This window comes from Garra rufa, chromosome 2, assembly GCF_049309525.1.
Source record: "Garra rufa chromosome 2, GarRuf1.0, whole genome shotgun sequence".
Taxonomy (NCBI): Eukaryota; Metazoa; Chordata; class Actinopteri; order Cypriniformes; family Cyprinidae; genus Garra; species Garra rufa.
Genome location: NC_133362.1, coordinates 26,304,376 through 26,331,264, shown reverse-complemented (window position 1 = coordinate 26,331,264; position 26,889 = coordinate 26,304,376). Strand labels below are relative to the sequence as shown.

Below are 26,889 nucleotides of genomic sequence, written 5' to 3'. Positions count from 1 at the left end.
TGCACCAACATCTAGAATTTTAGGTCATAACTGCATTTATGGAGTTGTTGCCCTGCATCATATTTGTCAACAGTCAACTACATGAAATATAAGATGATGTACAGGTCTGGGGGCGAGGCCAGTGCGTTAACTGCGTTAAAATATTTTAATTGCGTTATTTTTTCATAACTAATTAACTAAGTTAATGAGTTGAACTGATAGCCCCTGAAAGTTAACTGTTTTTTATTGGTTGTTATTAGCTAAGAAATGAATGTTAGTGCATCCCTAAAAAAGTGGCAATAACTAAGCAGCTACACTCTCAAAAGAAAAAGGAAAACATAAAACTGGGAGTTCCAGAACAGCTGGAGCAGCCAGAGAGAAATTCATCACGTATTAAGTGATTTCTGAGCTGGTACTGAGCTCTCGTGAGACTGATGATTACTTCAAAAGCGTGCCCGTCAGGACGGCCATTCTCAGGTAAGGATGTGAAATTCATTTGTTTCTCCTTGATTGAGCATCAGTTGGGAATAAGCATTCATTTGCGGAGTGCGGGGAGGAGGGAAACATAGGTCTAAGATTGGGAGTGTAATTTTCTTGTTTAATGTACCATGCACAAAAAATAAGATCTTACGTGTATCCTCTAGAATTGTAATTAAGGACACGATAGAAGGGAGGCAAATTATCTCCAGCATCAAAATAAGAGCGCTGAATAACTTGGCCTTCTAATGTCTTCTCTCGCTCATTTGGGTGTCTCTCGAGAGTTATTGAGGGGTGAAGAAAGAGAATGACATCAGCAATAAAAAGTAGAACATCAAGGAAATGTTACAAACGCAAAAATATACTAAAGTAACCATCTGGGGACAAAAACTTGTGGAAAACCAGGACAATGTGAGGGAGTACAAGCTGAAGATGAAAAGTTACCTTGTCTGCGTCGACTTTCCCTTTGACAAACTCTGACCTCCAGAACTGCATGGCCTGTTCCAGAGTAAGACCAATGCCCTTGAGGAAGAGGCCGTACTGCATGCGCCCACCGTGCCGCAGGTGGTGGTTCTCTCTCAGTGCCTTGTGGAGATGCCTCATACACAGGGGAAAAGACTTGCCCGAGAGCTGGTGGAAGCAAAGAAAAGAGAAGAGTGGTTATTGAAAATGGCTTGATTTATAAATGCAGACAGATATCAGTTTTCTAAAATAAACTCAGAGACTAAAGGTTCACTATAAACAACTGTGACACAATCACAGCCAATTAAGAAATATTTGACTTTAAATGTGCAATTATATGTGATTAGGACAAAAGCTCACATTTACATGGAATAGCTTTATCGCACCTGGTTACACCGTGGTGAAATACTGATAAGAGGATTCAAAACAGAGGCATCGTGTTAAAAAAAGCCTTGGTTTAAATGCAAAGGCTTTAATTACAAGAGATTTCCATGCATCCAGTAATGTTCAAATAAAAGCAGAAAGTGAAGGACAAAATTTGCATGTGCTGATGAGCCACTTAATTGGAACAGCAACTGGCCCTGAGATGACACACACACACACACACACACACACACAGAGGGAAAGAAGATCTTTCCACAGACTGCTTTCTTCCCTAGAAACATCTGTGCACATCCACTCCAACACCAAAGTAGGACATGTTCAATGTCCTAGTAACTTCAGGGAATTCAGGGAAAGGAAAATTTTTAAATGCGCACAAGTATTGTGAAGTACAGGCTCCTGAGACTGAATACATTAAAAAAATTCTCAATAAGCCCTATGCAGCACAAATTTGTATTTTTTTTTTAATAATTTTCCACACTTTATTAGTTAACTACTTTAGTTAACATGAACTAAGAATGAACAATACTTCTACAGCATTTATTAATCTTAGCTATTTTTTTATTTAATTCTTTAGTCAAATTCAACATTTACTAATGCAGTATTAAAATCAGCAGTTGTGCTTGTTAACATTAGTTAATGTGAATTACCATGAACTAAAAAAATGAACGACTGTATACTAATTAACCAACATTAGTAAAGATACTGTAATAAATGCATTGTGTTAACTAATGGAACCTTTTTACAAAGTGTTACCAATAATTTTATAAATATTGCTTTGCATATATAAAGAATTTTATAGAATTAATGCAGGTCTGTCAATAAATTTAGTTGTTACTTACTGGATCAATCTGCTCAAGAGAAATTTTCCCGATGTTCTTCTGAATGCTGTAGTCCTGACCCACATAGGCATGGCTAAAACAAAAGAATAAGGGAACAAATGATGAGAGTTAATCACAGTGAAGGAATCACAAGGTCAGACTACAACACTGACTAACAGGCATGTTATTCAAATGCATTCCTGTTTTCTGGTGGAGGAACAAAACACTGCAAGTGGAGCGCATACCTTAAAAACAATAGATTCTGCAAGACGCAGACCTGACAGCTTCTTAGCAATGCAACACTTTTCACAGAAATATTGAATATTGACAATTTTAGACTGAATATTAGCGCACTGAAGCTAAATGTAATTAACTGATTGTACATTTTCCTCAAAGATGATGTGTCCTGGTCTCACTTTCATAATATACAGTGGCACACAAAGTACTAGATTATTGTATTCCTAACACATATTTTGGATATTTTGGACAAACAAGACATATTCATTTAGAATGATGTTGGCTGATGAAATGTTATGTATAAAACTATAAACTATAAAAAGAAATGGATGTGGCCTAAAGCAGAGACTGTGCAAGAATGCTGCAAAAGATATTTTCGGAAATGGAGACAGATTAAAAATGGAACACAACTGCTTTGAGCACTACTGCTCAAATTTATTTTTATACTTTTATTCAGCAAGGATGCATTCCATTTTTCATAAGTGAACTTTCCATCCATCCAAAAATGTAAGTAATTATAATAAAATGGACTAAGTAATTTTTGAGCATTTTGAATTAGTGTTAACTTAGTCAGCCATTTTTTAACTTCAGTTTTGGTCTTAAACTTACAACAGTGTAGACACATCACTGATTATAATAAAATAAGTTTTATAGTATTTTGTTATGCCACGCCGCTCGCGTCTGGTGTAGACATGGTGTTAGTCTTTTAAATTAGCCTTAGTCCTGTGTCAAATCAGTGTTAATTTCGTTGACACATAAGTGTCATAATTTTCACCGACCAAAACGAGACTGAGGAAACAAAAACTAGTTTTGAATGACAAAAACCATGACGAAAATCTATTGACATTTTCATCAACAAACGAAAACAAGATGAAAATGCTAGGGGTGGATGATTTGAAAAGAGATTCATTCAAAATCAATCAATGCTGCATGGTTAGGAGGACGCATACATTTGCTGCATGTTTCATAAAACATTCAAAAGCGTCAATATCTTGGAATAAGAGAAGAGCAGATAAATTTGACTATGCAAAAGAGAACTCAATTCAGTCTGTTTTTCGAGAGCAGACACCAAAGCAGCACCTCTCACATAGCGCGCAAGTACTCTATCGTGTCTCACGAACTGAGAAATACTGAATTGTCCTTTTTGATGAGTATTCACATAAACACACTCAGTTACATCTTAGGTGAACGTAAACAGTTGTGTTGGTACATTGCATCAATGCATATGGTTTTAAAGGAACAGCAGCCTAATCTAGTTGCTATTGTCTGTGGCATTGATGTTAATCAAGCAACAAAAGAAAGACAGAAAATCGCTCTCTGCTCGTGACGGAAATCACTCTAGTAGCCCTAATAAAGACTAAACTAAATTTATTTATATAAATTTATTTATATATAAGACATTTGTCTGCTTGAAAGAATGAAGAATGTGGTAAACAAGTTGTTATAAAGAATGCATAATTAGCTTATATAACCATTGGTGTTTCATTGAAAAGAAGAACTTGTTCTTGTTTCTTTATTAGAAGTGGTTTAATTGAATTTTAATATAAAGTCAAGCTGCATGTCACAGCAGTTAAATCGGTGTCTATCATGATAAAACCTTAATATCAAACCTATACAATGAGTTTGGTCATTTTATGCTTAATAAATACATTACACTGTAAATAAACCCATTAGATTTCAGTTGACTAAAATATTAAGTTATTTAGTTGACTAAAACTAGACAAACAATTCAGATGATTAAAACTAAATGGCATTTTAGTCTAAAGACTAAATCAAAATTTGGTGTTAAAATTAACACTGTGTCAACTGTACGTTTTAGCTATATTTAGTCTTTGTCCTGTTTTTGTCAAGTCAAGTTCTAGTTTTAGTCAATGAAACCATCATTCTGTATAATGGTTAAACCAATAAATTTTTTTTTTTCCGTAAAATTTTATAATTACATTTAGACAAAAGGAATTTTTCCATTTTAGGTAGGGCTACTGCACATTTACCTATAAGCACAAATTAATAGAAAGTTCAACGAAAATAAAAAGACTTTAGCAAGGGTTTTTTTATTATTTTAGTCACAGTTATTGTTTAGTTACCTTATTGTCGTCTTGTCATCCTTTTGTTTTAGTCATGAGAAAAAAGCTTGTTGACGAACATTTTATCATCATAGTTTTCGTTAACAAAATTAACACCAATTAAAATGAATTCTGAAGGATCATGTGACACTGGAGACTGGAGTAATGACTGCTGAAATGGTATTGGTAATGGTATTGTAAACTGTAAAAATATTTCACAATAAACTGTTTTTGTTGTATTTTTCAAAGTAAGTACTATTTTTGTCTCCAATATTGTCAAAATTAAATAATGTTGTTACTCCCATTAAATCTCTCAGCGCAAATAGAAAAGTGTAAATATCAGTTATCCAGCTCTGTCATATCACAAAGCCACAGACTGTTCTGCTAAATTCACTGACATCTAATAACAGACATGGTGAGATCATGATGGCAAATACTACACAACATCTGGGACACAACTATTTCATAAGAAACTCATACAAAAATGGGATTGCTGGAAAAAAGCAGACTCCATTTGGTCTGGTCCCACCAAACAGTGCCACATTCGCTGAGACCGTGTGGTGGTATGAATAATTTAGCATTTCCAGGCCCTGTTCTCCCATTCCTCTACATTGCCTCACTGTTCAGCTGCTTGCCGGCCCTTCACACCCTCTTATCTGGCTTGGCCAGTGCTGACAAAAAGTAAAAGAGTCCACTAGCCAATCCTCCACAACCACAACTGTTGCCTCTAAAGACACATCCAATTAAAATGCTCTCATTCAGAGTCCATCAAAAAGCAAATGAATTGACTGCTGGGAATGCTGCCATTGTTCCCCTTCACTGCGAGCAAGTGGAGGGACACGGCCGTCCGTGCATGCGGCGAGGCCAATGACTGAGAGGCCCAGCTTTAATCTACACTGGTATTCCCGCTGGGCTGCAGCCAAAATGCGAGACCAGGTTCACACATGGAGGACCCTTGGCGCATCATAATGGGACTGTGCCCAGGGCATTAATGAAAGAGACTGAATGAAAGCGAGTGTGAGAGATAAAGGAAAGCAGTCGGAGTCACTTTGGGTACCGGCTGGCCTTGAGTGGACCGTTTGATCCTTCCTCAGTAGGCCAAGGAAATTGCAAAACAACTAACTAAGGATTATTGTGTGAATGTTTTTCTACTATAAGAAAAAAAAAAGAAAAGTCCCATGTGGATATGTCTGAATAAAATAGCTGGCTTTCATAAAGCTGCTGTAATAATCACAATGCGATAAAGAATGTAGCTTTACGTCACTACACATGAACATTTTACAATGGCGTCAATTACCTGAGGTGGCTCAAAAGAGGCTGGAGCCGTTCATCAGACTGTACCGCTGGCAAAGATCGTGCAGTCACCTAGAAAGAAAAAAGAAATTAAAAATGCGTTAAGGGTCAGAGGTTAAAGTAATTTTTACAGCGGCGCAGTAAAGATAAATTCAAAAGGTCAATAACTGGAGCATGTACAATGAATTCATTCGAACAGCATAATGAATAATTTTTCTGTGGTAATATAAGTCTATTAGATGCCCAAAAGATACATAACATATAAACCAAATGATAAACGTTAAAGAAAAAAAAAAGTGTTTAGTAGTTGAAATTGTGTCAAAACAAATCTGTTTTTTTTTTTCAGTAAATAATGTTTTTAAATATCCTCAGCATAAGATCATAAATCAACACTGGCGCTAAAGTGGCAGGATATCTGTTAACTGAAGCAAAACGGAGACAATGATGAAGAGACGGGGAGGTCTGAGGATGATCAAGCTATCGAGACACTGACAAACTGCAGCGTAGGCAGCAAACTTTCCAGTCCAGTGACCACTGACACACAACCTTTAAAACTAGATCGTCCACCGTCCAACTCCACAACACTGTTTCATTAAAACAAATGTATCAAAGATCAATGACGACATTCATGGACTTAGAGGAATAAAAAGGATAAAAGCTCAGCAGTGTGAGTGTCACTTTGAGAAAACTAGCATCACATCATACTGTACACACAGAAACTTCACAGCAACCGGTCAAAATAAAAGTATGGTTTAACATGAAACAGAACAATATTAGTCTTGTGTTATTTTTGTACAGTATAATGTAGGTGTTTATATATTCCTATTTATATAATTGACATAAATAAATTACAACAAGATTAACCCCTTAATTGTAGAAAAAAAATTACAATTGTTATTTAAACGTTTTAAACTGAATATAATTTTTCTTCCATGTATTGATTTTAACAGTAAACCTCTGTTTGTTTGCCAAAAATTAAAAGGGTTTATTTTTCATTTGTTAAAAAAAATAAATAAATGTTTATGCTTTCATTTGATTATCAGAAAGAATTTCTAAAAAAAAAAAAGAAGAAAAAAAAAAGATTGTAGAGCCCTATTGTTCAAAATGTTAAAATAGACTAAAGAAAGAAAAACATCAACATCTTGGATGTGTTAAGTCGTGGATGCAGAGCTAGTGCAAAACATCCATTTGTAGTTAAATTTTTTATTTATTAATTCTTTAGAAAACGGCAGATAATTTTACTAGATAAGACCCTTATTCCTTGGCTGGGATCATATATGCTTTGAATCTGCATTGAAACTGCAATTTGGACCTCAAACCCGTTGGAGTCACTATATGGAGAAAAAATTTTTAGAATTCCAGCACTGGGAATAAAATTATGAAATAATCCAAGAAAGTACTCGTTTATCTTTGTATTTTGTCATTTTCTGTGCAACTGTGACACTCTTAAAAATCAGATTGAGTGAACATACAAACTCCACAAAAGAGACTTTCAGGAATCATTTTATCCTTTTGTATTATCAAGTGAAATCCAAACCACATGTCATCGCAGATAAAAGCTCAGCACAAACTCTTTGTCAGATGGGAAGCAGCTTTCAATTTCATGCTCATTTAATGAGACACTCCCAGTAATGTCTCCTATCTGTCCTCCATGGCCATGAGAAGCCATTACAGCAACACACATCAGCCACGACGGCTCACTAACGGCAGAGAAAACGAGGCACAGTCAATACTCCACAACAGCCATGTTGGTGATCCAGATAATTGGCAGGAAATAGAAGTCAGAAGCAGGAAAGTGGCGTAGGGGGCCGACCTGCCGAGGGTCAGTGTGCAGCGCTATGGAGAGCCAACAGAGAGATGAGGAACATGGTGGCGATGGCCCTGAGCCAGGTCACTTCTGTCTGCTCCTGAGCATGACAATCACTTTCAGTTCAGCCTGTCAGGTATATAAGACACTGATAGGACGCTAGATTGGAGCCTGATGTGATTTTCACCAGGTCGCACTCGTCACTTCACTACTGCAACTCAAAGCGAAGCCATGTGTAAAGACAGGCAAGTACATTAAAACCTTATTTAAACTATGTGTTATCTTCACACAGTGTTTGTGAACATATGGCACTGTGGAATACTTTCCCACATGATCACCATCATTAAGACTTTTCTCTATAGCAACTGAATTGAACTCGAAAAAGTGTGTTCATGGATCCCACGCTCTATATCCTGTGAAAATACTGCATCGGCAATAATGGCATATACAAATACATGCCTTTTCAGCTGTCAGAAAAGTCAGTAGCTGATAATAATTGCTATTGAAATTGAAAATAAATAAATAATAAAAAAAGTACACTGGAATGTAGCTTTGAAGTAGTTTTGAATTAAATGCTTTTGCATTCATTTGTTACAGTAAATATTCAAGTAAACAGTTGGTAATAAAGAACGAAAGAAATCAATTAAGGGCCAGAAATGAATAAACAGAAAGGTCTAGTCTATGAGGCTGCATTCACAACACAAGGTCTAATGCACAAGTTTAAAGGATTTATTCACTGCTAGAATAAAAAATTCCTGATAATTTACCCCCATGTCATCCAAGCTGTTCGTGTCTTTTGTCTATAAAGTGGACTTCAATGAGGATCAACAGGTTGAAGACCCAAATTGCAGTTTCAATGCAGCTTCAAACACAATCCCAGCCAAGGAATAAGGGTTTTATCTAGTAAAAACAGTGTGTCGTTTTCTAAAAAAATAAAATTATCTATTTTTTAAACCACAAATTCTCATCTTGCAATAGCGTTGTGCATCTGTGACTTCACACATTAAGTATTCACGTTGGAAAAGTCACGCATGGTTAGTTTTTCGTAGGGGTGCGATGTTGACAAAAAAAAAAAAAAGATTTTATCGATAATGATGGATAGATGATATTTTGCTAAGTGTGTTGTTGTGCTGGTATCTTAAGTCTACTGTGGAGCTGACTCCTGAATCTTTTGATATTCTTCATATTCTGTGTGGTCAGTTCACAGCAGTGATAGAAATGAATCTTTTCCAATAGATTTAAATTGATTTGTACCTTTTATGGCCATTATAAAGCCATCATCATGTGCATCATCTTTTGAGTCAAATTCTTACATTTGGGCTGTTGCAAACGCAATTAGTATCAACAAAATTCATCTTTGCAATGCAGAGGAAACACAGAAGCTGCATTTAGATGTATTTACACGTCGTTTAATGCAGCTCAGAGGGACATAAAATGCTTAAATCTGCAGTTACAAATACATAAATTATGCTTTGATAACGAACACTGATATTTAAAATTATTTAAAAATGAGATAATGTAAAATTAACACCGCCAGTACGTGGCTCTGTCAATAAGTAAGTCACTGTTAAAAAGTGAGTCACTGCGATTGAACCAAATAATTTAAAAGACTGATTCATTCAAGAACAAAACACCATCATGTTGCTTAAAGACGCAAAAAAGTGCTGTGGCTGATTTTTGTTGCTGAAATGGAGCAAAAACAGGAAATATTGTCTAAAACGCAAGTCTCTTAATATTAACTTCTTGTTTATTGAACTGTTTGTACATTCGTAATCATACTGACTTTTGGAGAAAAACTGAGTGTGATACAGGTTAACTATATGAAATGATCTAAATGTACATTTTCTGCCCCCATATCTTAAATTATGTGATCATTCTAAATGCATTTTAATAGACTGAATCATGCAGTGAAAGAACGTACTTTAAATGCATATGCGAACTAGTTTAACCTTACTTACTAGACTTCATCACATAATGTAAGCGTGTGTTTTGTTTGCTTTTCGCAGTATACTCCATAATGTCAAATTGCACATTGTTAAAACAACAGTTACGAGATTATCACAGACGATATTGCACACCCCTAGTTGTTAGTCTGTGTACTCTGGTTCAAAAAGGTATTGTAAGGCGAAAACCTTCATCTCAAGACAAGACCCTTATTTCTCGGCTGGGATCATGTAGATGTAATTTCTTTTCGACTGAAGAAAAAAGACCATCTTGGATGACATGGGGGTGAATAAAACATCAGGACATTTTTATTCTGGAAATGAACTAATCCTTTGACATATGTTTTCGTCTTGTTGGTTTAGCTTTATTTTATTTCAGAAAAAAATTGATATGCAAAATAATTTCATAAACACAATAACATGCAGGATTAGGCCAGGAGGAATGTAAATGGCTAACATGTGGTTTATGAATAATATTGGTATCAAAAGGAAATGGCACGGCTCCCTAATATTGTATTAATTCACAGCTAAACGTATGCTTAGCATCTTTCTATTTTTCTGTTACTATACTGAATAAAGTTATTATTCTATGACACAAGAAAAAGTGCACAGGAATTTCTCTACGGAGAGATAATTGCAGCATCTCTATCTTCTTTGAAGGGGATTCTTAATAGTTTAGAGGAAACCAGAACATCTCAAAATAAAATTCATGTCAGTTCCCTTAAAACCTAATTTGCTCATTCTCTGTTACTTGACTAACAAATCAGAAACACAATGTGTACAAATTAAACACTTTGTGGAGGGTATGGCGAGGCTTCCTTTTTAACTGATTATCATGTTGGTTGCTTAAGACACATTACTAGAGAACAGATGTCGCAATAAAATATGCTTGCCGAGACAAATAAGAGAGAATTGGAAAGACAACTCCACCATCAGGTCGAAACAAGTAATGCAAGGACATCCTTGCACTCCAGCTGAGCAAATACTGTACAGCATGTCCTTTCATACAGAAACAGAGCATATCTGCTAACCTTCCATTTATGTTTGGATACAACATCACCGGCTGACAGGATGCTGAGACAGAAAAGAAACTGATCAAACATGCCAACTCGAAGCTTTAAGCTTGATATGAAAATGAATTTACCTCAGCTGGTGTCACTTCAGAGATAAGCAGAAAAGAGCAAAGCAATGACTATGTAGACACATCTATATTATGCATACTGCAGTACATTTACCCAATGTCAAGGTTTGCACAAACCTGAAAAGACATTTCTTCAAGGTAGGAAAGTCAAAAGTTAGAGAAAAAAAGACCATGTAGAATCATGCATCACTACGACATTTATTTTAAACCGTATATATTTTATTGCGCTCTAATTTCATTGTGCATCTCGATTTTGAAATAGTATGCTGTTACAACCTTGGAATCACTACCTCAAAATCAATTGTTGTTCACCAACAGAAATAAAAGCAGCTATTTTATTTTTCGAAACAATCCTCCCCTCTGAACATGTCGTACTGAGTCAAGAGCTGGCAACGGAAAACATGTGAAATTGTCCAGACAGGAAAAGCTAATGAGCGGACTGGTCCAGATGGTGATTCAACTGTGATGAAACATACAAGAAATAATTGAGAGGCATGCTTGTCAGGGACTTTGACTCCTAGATAGCCTTTGCGCACACTGCTAGAGGCTATGCAAAATGGCGAGAAGACGATGCGGCTAATTGGCATCATTGAGGTCCTACGGAGGCTTGTTGGAGTCTCTGAGGAATGCCAAGGCACTCTAGATTTTGCTTGTTAGCGAAAGTGCCAACAGCTTAGTCCATCTCTATGCGAAAGGAGTCTGGTGATCTGTAGTGGAGGAAAGGTACAGTCACTGCACTGCATTATGAGCACAAGAGGCCAATCTAACAAGATTAGCAGCGTGCACAGCGCTTACCGCTATACTGAGCGGAGCGGGTTTTGTTGACGTAAAGATCACTGATGAGATTGTCACAGGCTTACACATATAAAAATAAGTATGTGTGTGTGTTTGTGTATATATATCAGGGGCATTTTATCCAAAGAGTGCAAGGGGGGCAGTATAGGGCCCTATGATTTCAGCAACACGGAAAACACAGACCAAATTGCGGAATCTAGTCATAAAAATAGAATTTACTGTATAACGTGATGGAATGTGTCAAACTTTGAATAAATTAATCAAAGTAGGTCAGTACACAATTTAATATAGACACTAAATCGTGATATAGACTAGTATCTGTAAATATTAAGCCACAAAAAGACCATTTAAATAGGAATCCCGCATATTCTATGTGAATAAATGGGGCATAACAAGCACAGTGATTTCAGCGTCTGTTGTCTCACTGAATAACCACATAAATACATGAACAACATCTTCAGGACTGCTCTAAAAGTCACTTCATGAACATTTTACCATTTCATTTGAGTAAAACTAGCACATTTCATATACACACACAAACTTAAAGGTATTTACGGAAACTCACCAAAACAAAAGTTTGGTTTACCTTGAAGACATTGTGCCAGAAATATACTGTTGCGTAGAATGTGCATACATACTAGTTACTAACACTAAAATTATTAAAACTTTATTTTTTAAAGGAATAATCCCACAATATTTCTTCTATGTTTTAGTTGTAATAGTTGTAAGTTTGTTTAATTTTTGATAATTAAAAGATATTCAATTGTTTTACTCCTCCATTTGACAACCTGAAAAATATAAATACGGGGAAAAACATTTTAGAATAATTTTGAATAAATTAAGTTGTTTCTATGCCTTTAAATAATTAGACCTGCTAAAACAGAATTTGTTAACAATAAAACACATGGAGAGAAAAAATAAAAGATTTCAAAGAGCCCTAAGCTAGGCTTGCTGCAATAGACGGTGATACAGGTGTGAAGCCGCAACACCGGTTTGATCACTTGCCCACCGTGGCACCACCCTCCACCGTTGTTTACATTTTTTATAGTAATAAAAACTGAACGTGGCTGCTCAATACAGTCTGACAAGAAGAGAGAGGTGAGAAAGACAAGACGATAGCGGATGATTTAGGCTAGTTTCAGAAATGAAATGCAAAAGCGCGTGTTTGGTATTTTGGGATTTTTTTAAAATGTCCAAACTTGACTTCTGCCATTTATCTAAGATGATAGGAAATGTTTTTTTAAACATTTGTTTCTTATTTAATTGGTTCCAAAGCGTTTGCTGATTTTTACTTTTATTTAAACTTAACTTGTAATTTATTTATTTTATTTGATGTCAAGGTGTATGCCGTGTCTCGAGCTTTATTCGTTTTGCCAATAAACAATCTACTTTTCTTATTTATTTGGGTCCATGTTAGCCTAGCTATTTTCAGTTTTGTATAGGCTACCCATGCAAGCCCGCACATTGATACGGTATTATCGGTGTTGTCACACGTCGATTAAACGATGCGAAAATTCTCACCATCACAACCCTACCCTAAACATGCAATTTTTGTTAAACTTTTAATAAACTGATGTGAAATTACATAAGTTTCATGATTTTAATTAATTAAACATGCCTTTTGATTAATACAATTTATTTAATCATTAAAAAGGAAACCAGAAAATGTGAAATTTGAAAAATAAATAAAACAGAATGTGGGAAAAAATAAAAAGTATTTCATAGGGACCTAGCAGTGAAAAAAAAGTAGTAGAAAAATAAAACAATGCCAATATCATAAAATATAACATTAAAAAGCGAATAAATCACTAACAGCGACACCAGCAGGTAAAGTCACAGCAGGAGTCCACATCTTTCTTGCCTCCCCTGAGCCTATTGAGTTTTAACAGACCCCCTAAAGCATACAGTGAGTTTGGTGGGGGGTAACTGAGAATGAAATTTGAAGTAAATCTTTGTGTCTGTGACCAATAATTACCAAGCTTTTGACCCGAAAAATCCTAAGATAGTTAAAGCTCACAAACCATTTTTTTTTTATTTGTCTAAATGTAATTTGCTTATTGAGTACATTGCTAATGTAAAAATATAAAATAGAATTGCTTTTTTTCCCCTCTTTCTTTTTATGATAGTGTAAGTAATGTTTATTTAACCGAGAATAACTTGACTGGGACATGAATTTACATTTAAATTGAAAGAAAATAAAGAAAAAATTTTTGAGGACTTTGCCTCCTCATTGCAGAACACCACATATAGATAGATAGAGATGCTCTTGCACTTATATATTTATATTGTTATACAGTATATATACCCACAAACAGCTTGCATAAAAATTCGTACTCATATTAAACTCTGCTTTTGGGTGAAGGGGAGCATTTGGACGACTGCCATTTCATACAATTTCATAAGCAGCTTACAAAAATACATTACTGAGAGCAGAAACTCAGAGCGAACCTTATGAAAGAATCACATGGTTCAGCACATGAGAGAATGGCTTAATTTTCGTGTCCTAAATGTCTTTACGCGGCACAGAAGACCTTGGAGAGGACAAACCTCTCTAAACCCATAAGCCCGCAACAACAATAACGTTTATGTGAACGGCCAGCTACTCTGAGCAACCTGCAAGCTGCTTAAATCCTGAACAACCACGCTCCGAGCTTTAAATGTTTGGATCCGGTGATAACATATTGAGCAGACCTTTCCGGTGTTCCTGAAGATGGATCTGTGTAAAGCCGTAAATCAGAAAGCCCACTGTTGCTTTTATAAATCCCCAGATAGGCCATATTGAGTGCTGGATTAGCATAGTCTGGAACGAGGCTGCAAAAGTCATCTCCCCTTTGTTGGTGGAGACATCAGCATCTTGATAAGCAATCAGCAATACCAAAACCGACAAGATTAACTGGAACCACTGAGGGGAATCTGCCCAACAAAGATACAGAGATGCAGGATGCATGTCTAACACAAGGCAGATAGCATGCAGCTTATGAGAGGAAGAATTTTTTTAAACAAACAACATAAATTATGCATTGTTGCACTGTACATTTAGTTCAAAACGACAACAACAAGCTTAGGTTTTATTTGCCAAAAAGCAAGTTTAGCTTTTATTTGCCTTTGCTAAAAATTGTATTAAAAAAACTTAAATGTTTGTTTTTCCCTCTGGAACATGAGACTACAGATTCATCACAATTACATTTTAATAGGTCATACACACAAAAAAAACCTATTGCTCATATCAAAATCTAACACTGTTGCTGTGTAGTGATTTAAAATTTGTCTTAGTACCTGCATTCTCAAGGTGTGGTCATATCAGTATTAAAGGGATAGTTCTCCCAAAAATGAAAATTACCCCATGGTTTACTAACCCTCAAGCCATCATAAGTATATGACTTTATTCTTTCAGATGAATACAATTAGAGTTATATAAAAAAATATCCCGGCTCTTCCAAGCTTTATAATGGCAGTGAATGGCTGTTGAGAGTTTGAAGTCCAATAAACTGTATAAATCCATCATAAAAGGTACTCCACATTAGAGGTCGACCGATATATCGTCCGGCCGATATATCGTCCGGCCGATATATCGCGCCGATATTTGCTATTTTTTAATATATCGGCATCGGCCGATTTCCGTGTTTAGTAGCGCCGATTTAAAGTCAGGCACGTCTGCGGGCAGCCCCGTGTTATTGGTGCGGTACAGCGCTACTGTGAAGGACCCCAAGCCAAAACTTTTGTAAGATTCAATAACAGTTCTGAGAGATAAAGGTAAGGCTTAAATTCTAATATTTCAAAGTCCCATGGCCATATATGTACTATATATTACTAGTAAACTATGAAGTGTTGCTTTCAGTTAGTGAAAGAAAATCATACGACCGTCAGGAACTGGCATAATGCTACGGCTAGTAAAAGGTTTGCTTACTTGCAGTTAAGTTTAAAGACTGTAGTCTAAAACGATCAGCAGCTTGTTTGCTGACATATTCGCCCCAGTGTTATAAGTTCTGTTTTATTTTTCCTGTATCCGAGTCGGAGAATTTCACTGTGTGCATGGGGTGAAAAACGTGGCAGCTCTCACAAACAATGCAGCGTTGTGATTACTCCGCCTCGCTCGGAGACAGTGATGCACAGAGGGTGGTTATATCCACGGGTCTGGTAATAAAAAAAATGCATAATTACTTGCGGGTGGGTGGCAGGCAGATTACACTATTGCCTGATTTTGCTTTATTTCGTCGTCTAAAGTAAGATTTTGCACTTTCTTGTCATCAATAGTATTCTGAAACAAGTCACAACTGAGCCGCTGTGCATCTCCATTCAAACACAGCGGTGTTTTGTTTATGAATGAACGTGCGTTTTTAAACGAATCTAGTGAAATGATTCAATTTCCCATTCATAAAGAGAGTCATTTGCTTTATTCAGGAATGAATCAGCTGCTCGAACGAATCAAATTAATGATATGATTCAGTAATTAAATCAGTGTCTTGTCGCCATCTGCTGGCAGGTCCTCTCAGTTATATAAATCATTTAAAATTTCTGTATTCAAAATTTTATTTAAAACATTAAAGTTTCAGATTAATCTCAGCTCTTAAACTTTTATGTAAACGATTAACAGTTTTTATATTATCTGTTTTATATATTTAATACGGTCACACTTTATATTAGGTGGCCTTAATTATTATGTACTTAAAGTACAATGTACTTAATGTGGTCATATTGCATTGCAAAACACTTTTGCTTCTATTAAGGTGGGATATGGGTAAGGTTAGGGGCAGGTTTGGTGGTATGAGTAGGTTTCAGGGTGGGTTAGGGTGTAAGGGTTGGTTCAAGAGTGGTAATTACAGAAATTAATTACAAATGTAATTACATATAGGTTTTTAAAAATATATAAATACAATGTAAAAACATGCATGTACACAATAAGTACACTGTACCAAATTATTAATTTAAATGTAAGTACATAGTTGTTAAGGTCACCTAAATGTAAAGTGGGACCTTTAATACTTGGTCAGTTAGATTTGTTTGGTTAACTTTGGTTTAAATCTTTTATAATAATACTGTGCAGTACACAAAATCAAGATCCGAAAGATGGTTCATTGTGTTCATTGTTCATGATGTTAAGTTTAGAAATTATGTGCATTCACTTATTATTAGTGTGACATTTTAGCATGCAAATAAAGGGAAGAACTTCAAGATATCGGCCCTAAAAATCGGCAGCACATATCGGCCATCGGCTGACCCTGACCTCTAAACATCGGCATCGGCATCGGCTATAGAAAAACCCATATCGGTCGACCTCTACTCCACATGGCTCCAGGATGTTAGGCCTTCTGAAGCAAAGTGATGTGTTTGTCTAAGAAACATATCCATATTTACAACTTCATAAACCGTAATCATAAGCTTTTACTAACTGTTGTATGCACGTTTATGAGAGTGGCATTCCAGAGGGTGACGCAGGACATAGGCGTAGCATAAGCTTCAGTGAGAACATAGTAGTCTTGTTAGAACCAAATTTTGTTCACAGCAAAGAAAAAACAGTCTCCCCTTGGCTTATATCAAAATCCTTCAACATTTTTCTTTACAAATCCTCATTTTGTACTTCAGATTCATGACCGGTGTTTTGTTTTGCTCTCTCCACTGCGCTTCCACATTTGTTAATGCATTCGCCAATGTCATCTGTTGGAACGCCTCTCTCTCATGAACAAGCATGTGACAGTTAGCGGAAGCTAGAGATTATGTTTTATAAAGGTTTAAATATGGATGTTTTTTTTTTTTTATTCAAACACGTCAATTCGCTTGAGAAGGCCTTTATCAACCCCCAGAGCCACGTGGAGTACTTTTTATGATGGACGGATGTACTAGGGCTGTTCGATTACGGCAAAAATCATAATCACGATTATTTTTGGTCAATATTGTAATCACGATTATTTAACACGATTTTGACTGGGTCCAAAACTTTATATTAGTGATTGATTTAAAGATATCAATACAACAAAAAACAGATACAAATGGGGAAAAAAAAGTGCTTTTTTGAATAAATAAAATATAATTTCTGAATACTTTTATGCAAGTCTAAAGTAGTCTAACTGCCTACTACAGAAATTGAATGTAATTATTTGAATGTAAAATAAAACAGCGTTTTCACTGTAAGAATTATACATGCTTTGTTTCTTATTAAAACTACAAAAGTCCTTTATTCAAGAGCAGTGAGTGATTTTTCTCTTTGTATTTTTACGTTTTATTAATATTAAGCACAGAGACGGCAGAAGGAATATTATTTGTTGCCGCTTTAAGAGCCACACGGATCCAATATACTGTTACACACATTTTTATTCTCAATTGTTTATGATCATTTAAGACAGAACTGACAAGGGTTTACATGAATAATCACCAAGTGCCTCATATTAAAATATTTTTGCGTGTATTTGACAGTTTAGGCGCGCACCTCGAGCTAAAAGATAACTTTACATGTCCGTGTTCTGTGTCTCTGAGTGCATACACAGAATTTTCTCGCTTTTAAAAACACAACATTAAAGAAACAATAAATCAAGAACGTCCCGTTTTATGAATGCCACGTTACATGATTTTGCTGAAAATTTACTTTTATGGAGGAGCAAAAGCTCACCACCGGTAAGGGGGCGGAATGGATCGTTTCATCTCAATTACTGTATTTTCATGATCGTTTGAAGCAGAAATCGGATTTCAATTTATTGGATTTCAAAATGTCAACAGCCATTTACTTCTATTATAAAGCTTGGACGAGCCAGGACATTTTTTAACATAACGCAGATTGTATTTGTCTAAAAGAGGAAAGTCATATACACCTAGGATGGCCTGAGTAAATCACTGGGTAATTTTCATTTTTGGGTAAACTTTCTTTTCAAGCTAATTTTCATGGGTGGATAATTTAAATTTCAGGAATCTATGTAATCAGAAATTTTACTCAAGGGAGAAAAAAAAATAATAATAAAAGTTTTCAATGGGTTAAATTGCTAATGCAGATTCCAAAAAAGCTGCTTGTTTTGAAAGCGACTTCATTGAACTGTGGTTTATACATCACTACATATTAGTGGTATTTACACACCCCAGTATATATATATATATATATATATATATATATATATATATATACACTAACCTATACATATTAAAATATTTGTTCTTTAATAAATATATCAATTCTGTGTTTGCAAACTCATTAGAGATTTTTTTAGCATCCTAGCACTGGCCATACAGTAAGTATATATATAAATATTATTACTCAGTAGTTAAAAGTATAATTACACTATAACAAGCATACTGTTAAATAAAGTGTAAACAAGTATTCTTGTAGAATATTTACTGTGCAACATTCAACTCCAAAACAGAATTGGCAAAAAACGTAAAAGTGAATCTCTGCAGAAAGTACAAGACCTTTTCTGCATAGCATTTACATAAATGGCAGAGCTTCAGAATATGATAAAATAGAATAAAAAAAAATAACATCATGACCATTAGAGATTTTTTTTAGCAAATATATTATAAATTTATCACCAAACATGTTTTTCCAGCATTACGTTAGATGGACCAAAGTTGCAACAGCAAGCCAAAAGCTTGCTTCAGCCCTCAAAATATTAACTTAGAAATGCTTAGAAACAGGAGTAGGCAAGCCTGGAACCAACAGACTTCACACTGATATGAAATACAGCTTAATGCGTGGTCTGGAGAGCTCACTCATACCTGTCAAGTGCTAACAGCATTTGGAATGGGAATATTTTGCTTTAAGGACTGACAGGTTAGCTAAGAGGGTTGCCCTCTGCTTTTCCATCCTGTCAAAAAAAGCCTGAGGAAATAAAACCACAAAAACACTAGAAACCCTCAATGACAATTAACGATTCATTAATTTAAAGTATTACTTTACACTGAATTCATTAAATAAGTTCACTTAAATGAGCAACAAAACTTTGAACCCAAAAGGCAAGCTCCAAAATTACAAGCTTTATACCTTAATAAGCTTTGCAAGGTCCTTGAGACAGACGCAGATATAATTCAGTCGTAACCTTGGTGACCAGCATCACACTTGCTGTGTAAGCACAATAATCTCAGCCACTTTCCACAGAATACCTGTGCTGACTTCAAGAGCCTTTCACAAGCTGATTGATTGAAAACACCGGCTTCTCTTGTTAGCGTTACAGCAAAATGTCATTCGATGCAAATTCACCGGAGCTCAGGGACAGTGGAAGAGTTGCAGAGTTGGCGTTAAAACTTGGCAGACCGTACAGCCGGCTGACTGCTGTGAATTGATGCATGGTGCAGGATCATTTACTATCCTTTGGTCCGCATAGATCACACACTGACTTTCCAAAAAGGATCCAAAGTATTTCAACACAAAAGCTACTTGGGCGACACTTCAAGGTTTTCAACTTTCACATTCCGTGAGGAATCCAGCACTGCCATCTGGACGCTCAGATCAGAGGTCATTTTTCTCTTATGAAGGCATGAAGAAATCTATGAAATTGGTGTATGAATGCTACCATGATGCACAGCTGCCATCACATAAGACTTTTAGACAGACTTGGGAAGACAACATGAAAACAGGGCTTTTCAAATTTTTAAAGGCAAGATCTCCAAAAAGGATGTTTGATTGCAAGGGTCTTGCTTTCTAAAATATAAAGACAGCTATATGTATTTGACGTATAAAGACTTGTAACAGTAATGACGCACACTACATCATGTAAGCCCTGATTTTCCCCTCGCAAACAATTAATAGAGATCACTCACAAAGGCCCAAAATGTAATGCAAATGGGTGCTGTGACAATCACTATGTGTGCATTTTTAAAGACTTGATCTAAGAGAAGCACAAATTTTGTTGTGGAATTTCGCTCCGCCTCCCTCACATCCCTGCACCAGTAGGAAGGTCCACAACACCAAACCCCTGACGCTGATTGGTTGGAACACTGTTTGTTTATCTGTGGAAAGGTTGGTAGTGCCGATTGTTTTTTTTGGCATATCTCGGACCCTAGGCTGACCAGAGAGACGCGGTTTTTTCACAGACAAATTATGGGGCAGGCAGCGAGCGGATCGTGAAGAAAGGTCAGCTGAAATTGACACTTTATGTTTCAGGCTAGAAATCGCTGATACAACCTTTAATCTATCTGCAACCCAAGTCCTGTAGTGTGAAATGAGTTTTGACTGGGACTGACATTGGCAACAACAGAGTTGTGTGGTATGAAAAGAACAGCAATCTGATAACTGTCCTATAGTGTATACTTGGCATAAGTGTAATATAAAGACAACAGGCTATTTGTAAAATTAAGCTTATGTAGATAAATATATAAAGCCACTGTACTAAAAACAAAAGAAATGGTTATGTATTATCTGGAAAATATTACGTATATTAACTTCATGGTATATCCTTTTCAGTAACACTTCATATTAATGTGTCCTTTAGGGCTGTCACTAACGATTATTTTTTGTTATTGACTAATCAGTCGATTAATCTGACGATTATTCGAGTAATCGGATAATTATAATACATTTTTTTTGAGGAAATAATAATAGACCCAAGCAAATAATAGCCATTAAAATGACTTAAAATACATAGATGTGACCCTGGACCACAAAACCAGTCTTAAGTAGCATGTGTATATTTGTAGCAATAGCCAACAATACATTGTTATGCATCGAAATGATAGATTTTTCTCTAATGCCAAAAATCATTAGGATATTAAGTAAAGATCATATTCCGTGAAGATATTCTGTAGCTTTCCTACCGTAAATATATCAAAACTTAATTTTTGAACTTCATTTGGACAACTTTAAAAGATAAATAGCTCAAATAGCTGTACCTCTGCCAAATATTATCTTATCCTAACAAACCATACATCAACAGAAAGCTTATTTATTTAAATATTGACTAAACAACAACAACATTTAATTTAAATGTCCACTTGATTTTTAATATCTGGCCATTTCTTTATGACAGAAATGCTCCAGCTACTGTAATTTATTGAATATGTGGATATCAAAATGCGTAAACTCAGAGCAAAGGTTTAAACTTTTATTTTGAAATCGCAATGAACAGTTAGCTCATTAAGACACAAAATGATGTATTCTCCTGTGTTTGTGTTGTTTTATAAATGATTTACCTTACAAATCTGATGAAATGGCGCACGCTGCGTTTCCAGTTGAACATTATAATAAACCCAAAACTCACAACAATATGCAGAGATGAAATGGAGTTTGCGACGCTCCAGACATGTAAATGACAACTGTTTGTTTGGAGCAGCATTTATAAGCATATAAGTATTTATATGCATATAAATAATTAAAGCACATATATTACACGTGCACTGCATATATTTAGAGTTTGTGAATTCACAACAGTAGTATGCTTTATTATGATTATTAAATGGGTTTAATATATCATGCAGCCTTAAAAAGGTCCACTGAAGTGCTTTGAAACACACAGCGTTATTCTGTGTTGACGTAATTTCAACTGAAACAGGAAGACAGGGTAGGACATATCAAGCAGTCCCATTCCCTTTCTTAAACAGCCAATAGTGTTTTGTTTTTTATCACAGCGAAGAATGTGTAGAATTCAAATGGGTTCATGTAAAATAGTGTAAAACCTGACTTCTTTCGCCCCAATGAAAAGCATATTGACACGGAATCGTTCCTCATCCCCTATATAGAGCATTATGTGCCATTCACCAACAGAAAATACAAATTCTGTGAACAAGTGACCGATTTCAGCTGCAGCTTCAACGTCTATTTATAGTGTAGTGGACGGGGCGCTTCGGATTTTAGAGAGCATTTGATTGGACAGAAAGTTTGATGAGAAGCTGAAGTGCAGGGTGATGTCATCCAAATTTAGCAGAAGTTAGAGACTGTAAGTTTCGAATGCTTAAATCTTGTAAATGCTAATTTTGTCATTGTTTTGAAACACTATCTTACAGACAACCTCAAGGCGTGAATCACATCACAGTTTGAGTTAAGTGAATTGTTACATTCCTAATTATGATAACAGTAAAGCTGTTATAGCTATATGCACTATTTCTAGATAGACTAGATTTCTTACTGTGAGAAACTAGAATTAACCAACCAGTATTAATCATATTATTAACAACTCATCTTTTGAGAAACAGAATGAAAGATTAAAATGTTAAATTTGATAAATGCTGACATTTCTGAACCCCAGTTTGAATACCCCTGCACTAGATGAAGCAACTGAACATAGTCTAACACTATCCCTCAGCCACCACTGTCATTGTACCTCCTTTCAGTTATCACACAGTGACCCCTTGGACACTCTATTTTCCTTATTTCCCCATTATCCCCAAGTTGATCTCACTCTGCTAGACTTGTCGCTGAAAAGATATGTGCTGGGTCTGTATTTTGTACACACCAGCATGTATTGTAGAGTTTGTACTGAGGCGAGTTAGTGCGTTTATCTAACATCATCATCTTCTGTCCTTAAATGTATTCAGTGTGATATGAAAAGCAAACAGTGATCCAATTCCAGTCTTCTTACACTGTGCAGTTCAGTGGCCTTCACTCAATTTGAGACCAGAGCTACTTGAGGGACAAACAGACAGAGCAAACTCAAAGGTTACGTCTCACTGGAGGTCAATTTTACATTTCCCAAGATGCCCATCTGACAAGTTCACTTATTAAAATACAGAAGCAGAAAACTGACATGCTGAAGTCTAGGAAGTCAGAGCAATGGCTCTTAACCTTTTTTGACTTCAAGGCCCCCCATTGTCTATAACAATATTCAAAGGCCCCATGATGTTTCCAGTTGTTCGTGATTGACAGAGCAGCTTTATTGTCATTTCAACCATATAAAGTGTGTACACAGTGAATCAAAACAACTTTCTTTTAGGAACACAGTGCATATAAAACAGCACCATTGCGAGGCAATGAGGACAAAGCAAGTTTAGTAGAAAATGAAGTGCAGAAATGTATTCAGAATAATACTGATGTTGAGTGCAACAGACATAAACATCAACGTGCTTGTTAGAAGCAGAATTAAAAACAGTATTCATATACAGTGTTAAAGCAGCAGAATATACATGTTGCTGTAGCAGTAATTTAGGAACAATGTGAACTAGTCACAAGTGGGAGTGAGGAATGGTCAAGTTAGCTAAAATCTCTTTAATAAGGTGTTTGAACACAGTTGTATGGCTGCAGTGTGTGAAAACAACCAGCCTATAATGGTAAAAATCCACCCACTCATTTTTTTATAATCCCAAATAAATTATAAACGGTCTCTCTGAACACGCAATTCCAGATTTATCCCTACGTTGACGTCATAATAGATGACGTATAAATCCCGCTAATTTGTGACAATCTCTGCCCTATTAGCAAAGACACAGCCATGAGTGAGAAGCAGCAGTCTGCCATTACTGTTCTTGATGGAGATAAACAATATCAGTGTCAAAGAGGCATTACAAGTGTTGTTTTGGGATGCATCAACATACATAGGATTCGCCATAGACTCCCTCCATCTGAGCTGCTGAGAATACTGTGGCTACATTTTATTTTTGTGATAGCATGAGACTAGCTATGTTATTATTTTTAATCGCACCAATGCTTCCCGTCTGTGTAATTCATAAACGTGCATTTATTATGCACAGTACAATCAGATGACTGACTTTTAAACCAATTCCGGTTCGAACATAAGGCTGAACACCGTTACTGAGAGTTTCTGACATTTTCAGTGCGTGAGATTGTCCTGTTTTGTTTTTGCCGGCTCTTAAAGCTCCACCCTCTTTTAAAAAGGGGGACGGGAGCACCAGCTCATTTGCATTTAAAGGGACAAAACAAAAAACAAAAAAAGGGCACGTTTTGCCCAAGCGGCTCTCTCTATTGAAACCAATACGAAAGTGACTTAGCTAGAGACTGGCTGCAAAAGAGAGTCAATCCCATAGACTGCCCATGTTAAAATGCCCAACTTTACAGCAGAATTGTTTTTTTTACAGCCTGGTACAAGAAGTGGTTTTGGTCTATTTAGCTAATTTCGTCCTTCATGTCAACTGTGAGGGGGGTGAATTTTTTTTATAACTCATCCGTTTAAGTTATATTAAGCCTTAAAGTTGTGCATAATTAAGGGCATGGCCACTTGAATGACAGGAGGATTGCCGCTGCTGTCATAACTGTTACGCTAGGCGGATGTGGTTACAGCAACAAGCTCCACCCACGTCCCGCCTGTTTGCCCATTTTCGATTATCCAGGAGTGACACGGTTCCAAGATGGAGACCGAATCCCACCCACTATGAGCTTAAAAATTGCCCTTCAGAAACCTACGGGTAACATCACGGACACTACAGTCGTAGCCAAAAGTTGAGAGAATGACACAAATATTAGTTTTCACAAAGTTTGCTGCTAAACTGCTTTTAGATCTTTGTTTCAGTTGCTTCTGTGATGTACTGAAATATAATTACAAGCACTTCATGTGTTTCAAAGGCTTTTATCGACAATTGCATGACATTTATGCAAAGAGTCAGTATTTGCAGTGTTGGCCCTTCTTTTTCAGGACCTCTGCAATTCGACTGGGCATGCTCTCAATCAACTTCTGGGCCAAATCCTGACTGATAGCAACCCATTCTTTCATAATCACTTCTTGGAGTTTGTCAGAATTAGTGTCTTGTCCACCCACCTCTTGAGGATTGACCACAAGTTCTCAATGGGATTAAGATCTGGGGAGTTTCCAGGCCATGGACCCAAAATGTCAACGTTTTGGTCTCCGAGCCACTTAGTTATCACTTTTACCTTATGGCACGGTGCTCCATCGTTGTTGGATTGTTGGAAGAAGTTGCTGTTGGAGGGTGTTTTGGTACCATTCTTTATTCATGGCTGTGTTTTTGGGCAAAATTGTGAGTGAGCCCACTCCCTTGGATGAGAAGCAACCCCACACATGAATGGTCTCAGGATGCTTTACTGTTGGCATGACACAGGACTGATGGTAGCGCTCACCTTTTCTTCTCCGGACAAGCCTTTTTCCAGATGCCCCAAACAATCGGAAATTGGCTTTATCGGAGAATATGACTTCGCCCCAGTCCTCAGCAGTCCATTCGCCATACTTTTTGCAGAAGATCAATCTGTCCCTGATGTTTTTTTTGGAGAGAAGTGGCTTCTTTGCTGCCCTTCTTGACACCAGGCCATCTTCCAAAAGTCTTGGCCTCACTGTGCGTGCAGATGCGCTCACACCTGCCTGCTGCCATTCCTGAGCAAGCTCTGCACTGGTGGCACTCCGATCCCGCAGCTGAATCCTCTTTAGGAGACCATCCTGGCGCTTGCTGGACTTTCTTGGACGCCCTGAAGCCTTCTTAGCAGTGCAGTGGAAAGTTTTTTTCGGGATTAAGTTAAATTTCATGGCAAAGAAGGACTATGCAATTCATCTGAGCACTCTTCATAACATTCTGGAGTATATGCAAATTGCTATTATAAAAACTTAAGCAGAAACTTTTCCAATTTCCAATATTTATGTAATTATCAAAACTTTTGGCCACGACTGTACATCCATATTTTTCAGAATAGAGTTTATGGTTTTTCCTCATTCCCTAAAAGTAGCAATTTTAATAAGCTACAAAAAATGATCTGTCAGGTATTTTAAGCTAAAACTTCACATACACACTCCGGGGACAACAGAGACATATTTTACACCTTGCAAAAAGGAACATAATAGGTCACCTTTAAATCACAGGCAATTGGTATTATTTTAGGATTAAAAATAAGGATTTAAAAAAAAAAACATTTGTACTCAATTTTTACCTGATAAAATATTTTACACTGCCCTCCAAAAGTTTGGAACCGCCCTAGAAAAGTGGGGTTTTGGACAAAATTGGCATGAATCCCTTTTAATTTGTGATAATTTTGCACTGATAAGGGACAACAAACATATTTTATTACATAAACAGTTTATACATAGAAAAAAAAAAAACTTACATTTTCGATTCATCAAAATATCCAGCATAGTTGCTCTATTACAGCTCTGCATAATCTGGGCATCCGACCTGTTAGTTTATTCAAACATTGACTTGATATATTACTCCAAGCCTCCTGAAGGATTGCCCTAAGATAATTCACACTGGCCAAGTTTAAACCAGTAACCAGGCATCACAGCTGACAAAGGGCATGTCTGACTTTGACATGTATATATTGCCATTATTATGTAATCAAAATGAAAATTATTATTGCTGGTCTTCGATGATAATGTCAAGTTACTTTAATGTACTTTAACCACACTTGGGGTCAGGCGTGTTTCCAAACTTTTGGAGGGCAGTTTATATCTTGGAATAACTAGAAAAAAATGTAAAATCCATTTTATATATATATATATATATATATATATATATATATATATATATATATATATATATATATATATATATATATATATATATATATATATATATATATATATATATATATATATATATATATATATATATATATATATATATATATATATATATATATATATATATATATATATATATATATATATATATATATATATATATATAT

General features: G+C 36.0%; 1 protein-coding gene across 1 annotated transcript in view; it reads right to left on the bottom strand.

Annotated features, from left to right (window-relative positions):
• Positions 1-26,889, bottom strand: part of prim2 (DNA primase subunit 2) — a 93,967-nt gene that overhangs the window by 53,450 nt on the left and 13,628 nt on the right. Inside the window, exons 8-10 of the mRNA XM_073835044.1 lie at positions 5,718-5,785; positions 2,142-2,214; positions 901-1,086 (exon numbers count right to left, since the gene is read on the bottom strand). Of these exons, the coding sequence (XP_073691145.1) occupies positions 901-1,086; positions 2,142-2,214; positions 5,718-5,785 (327 nt within the window). The remainder of the gene's footprint in view (positions 1-900; positions 1,087-2,141; positions 2,215-5,717; positions 5,786-26,889) is intronic.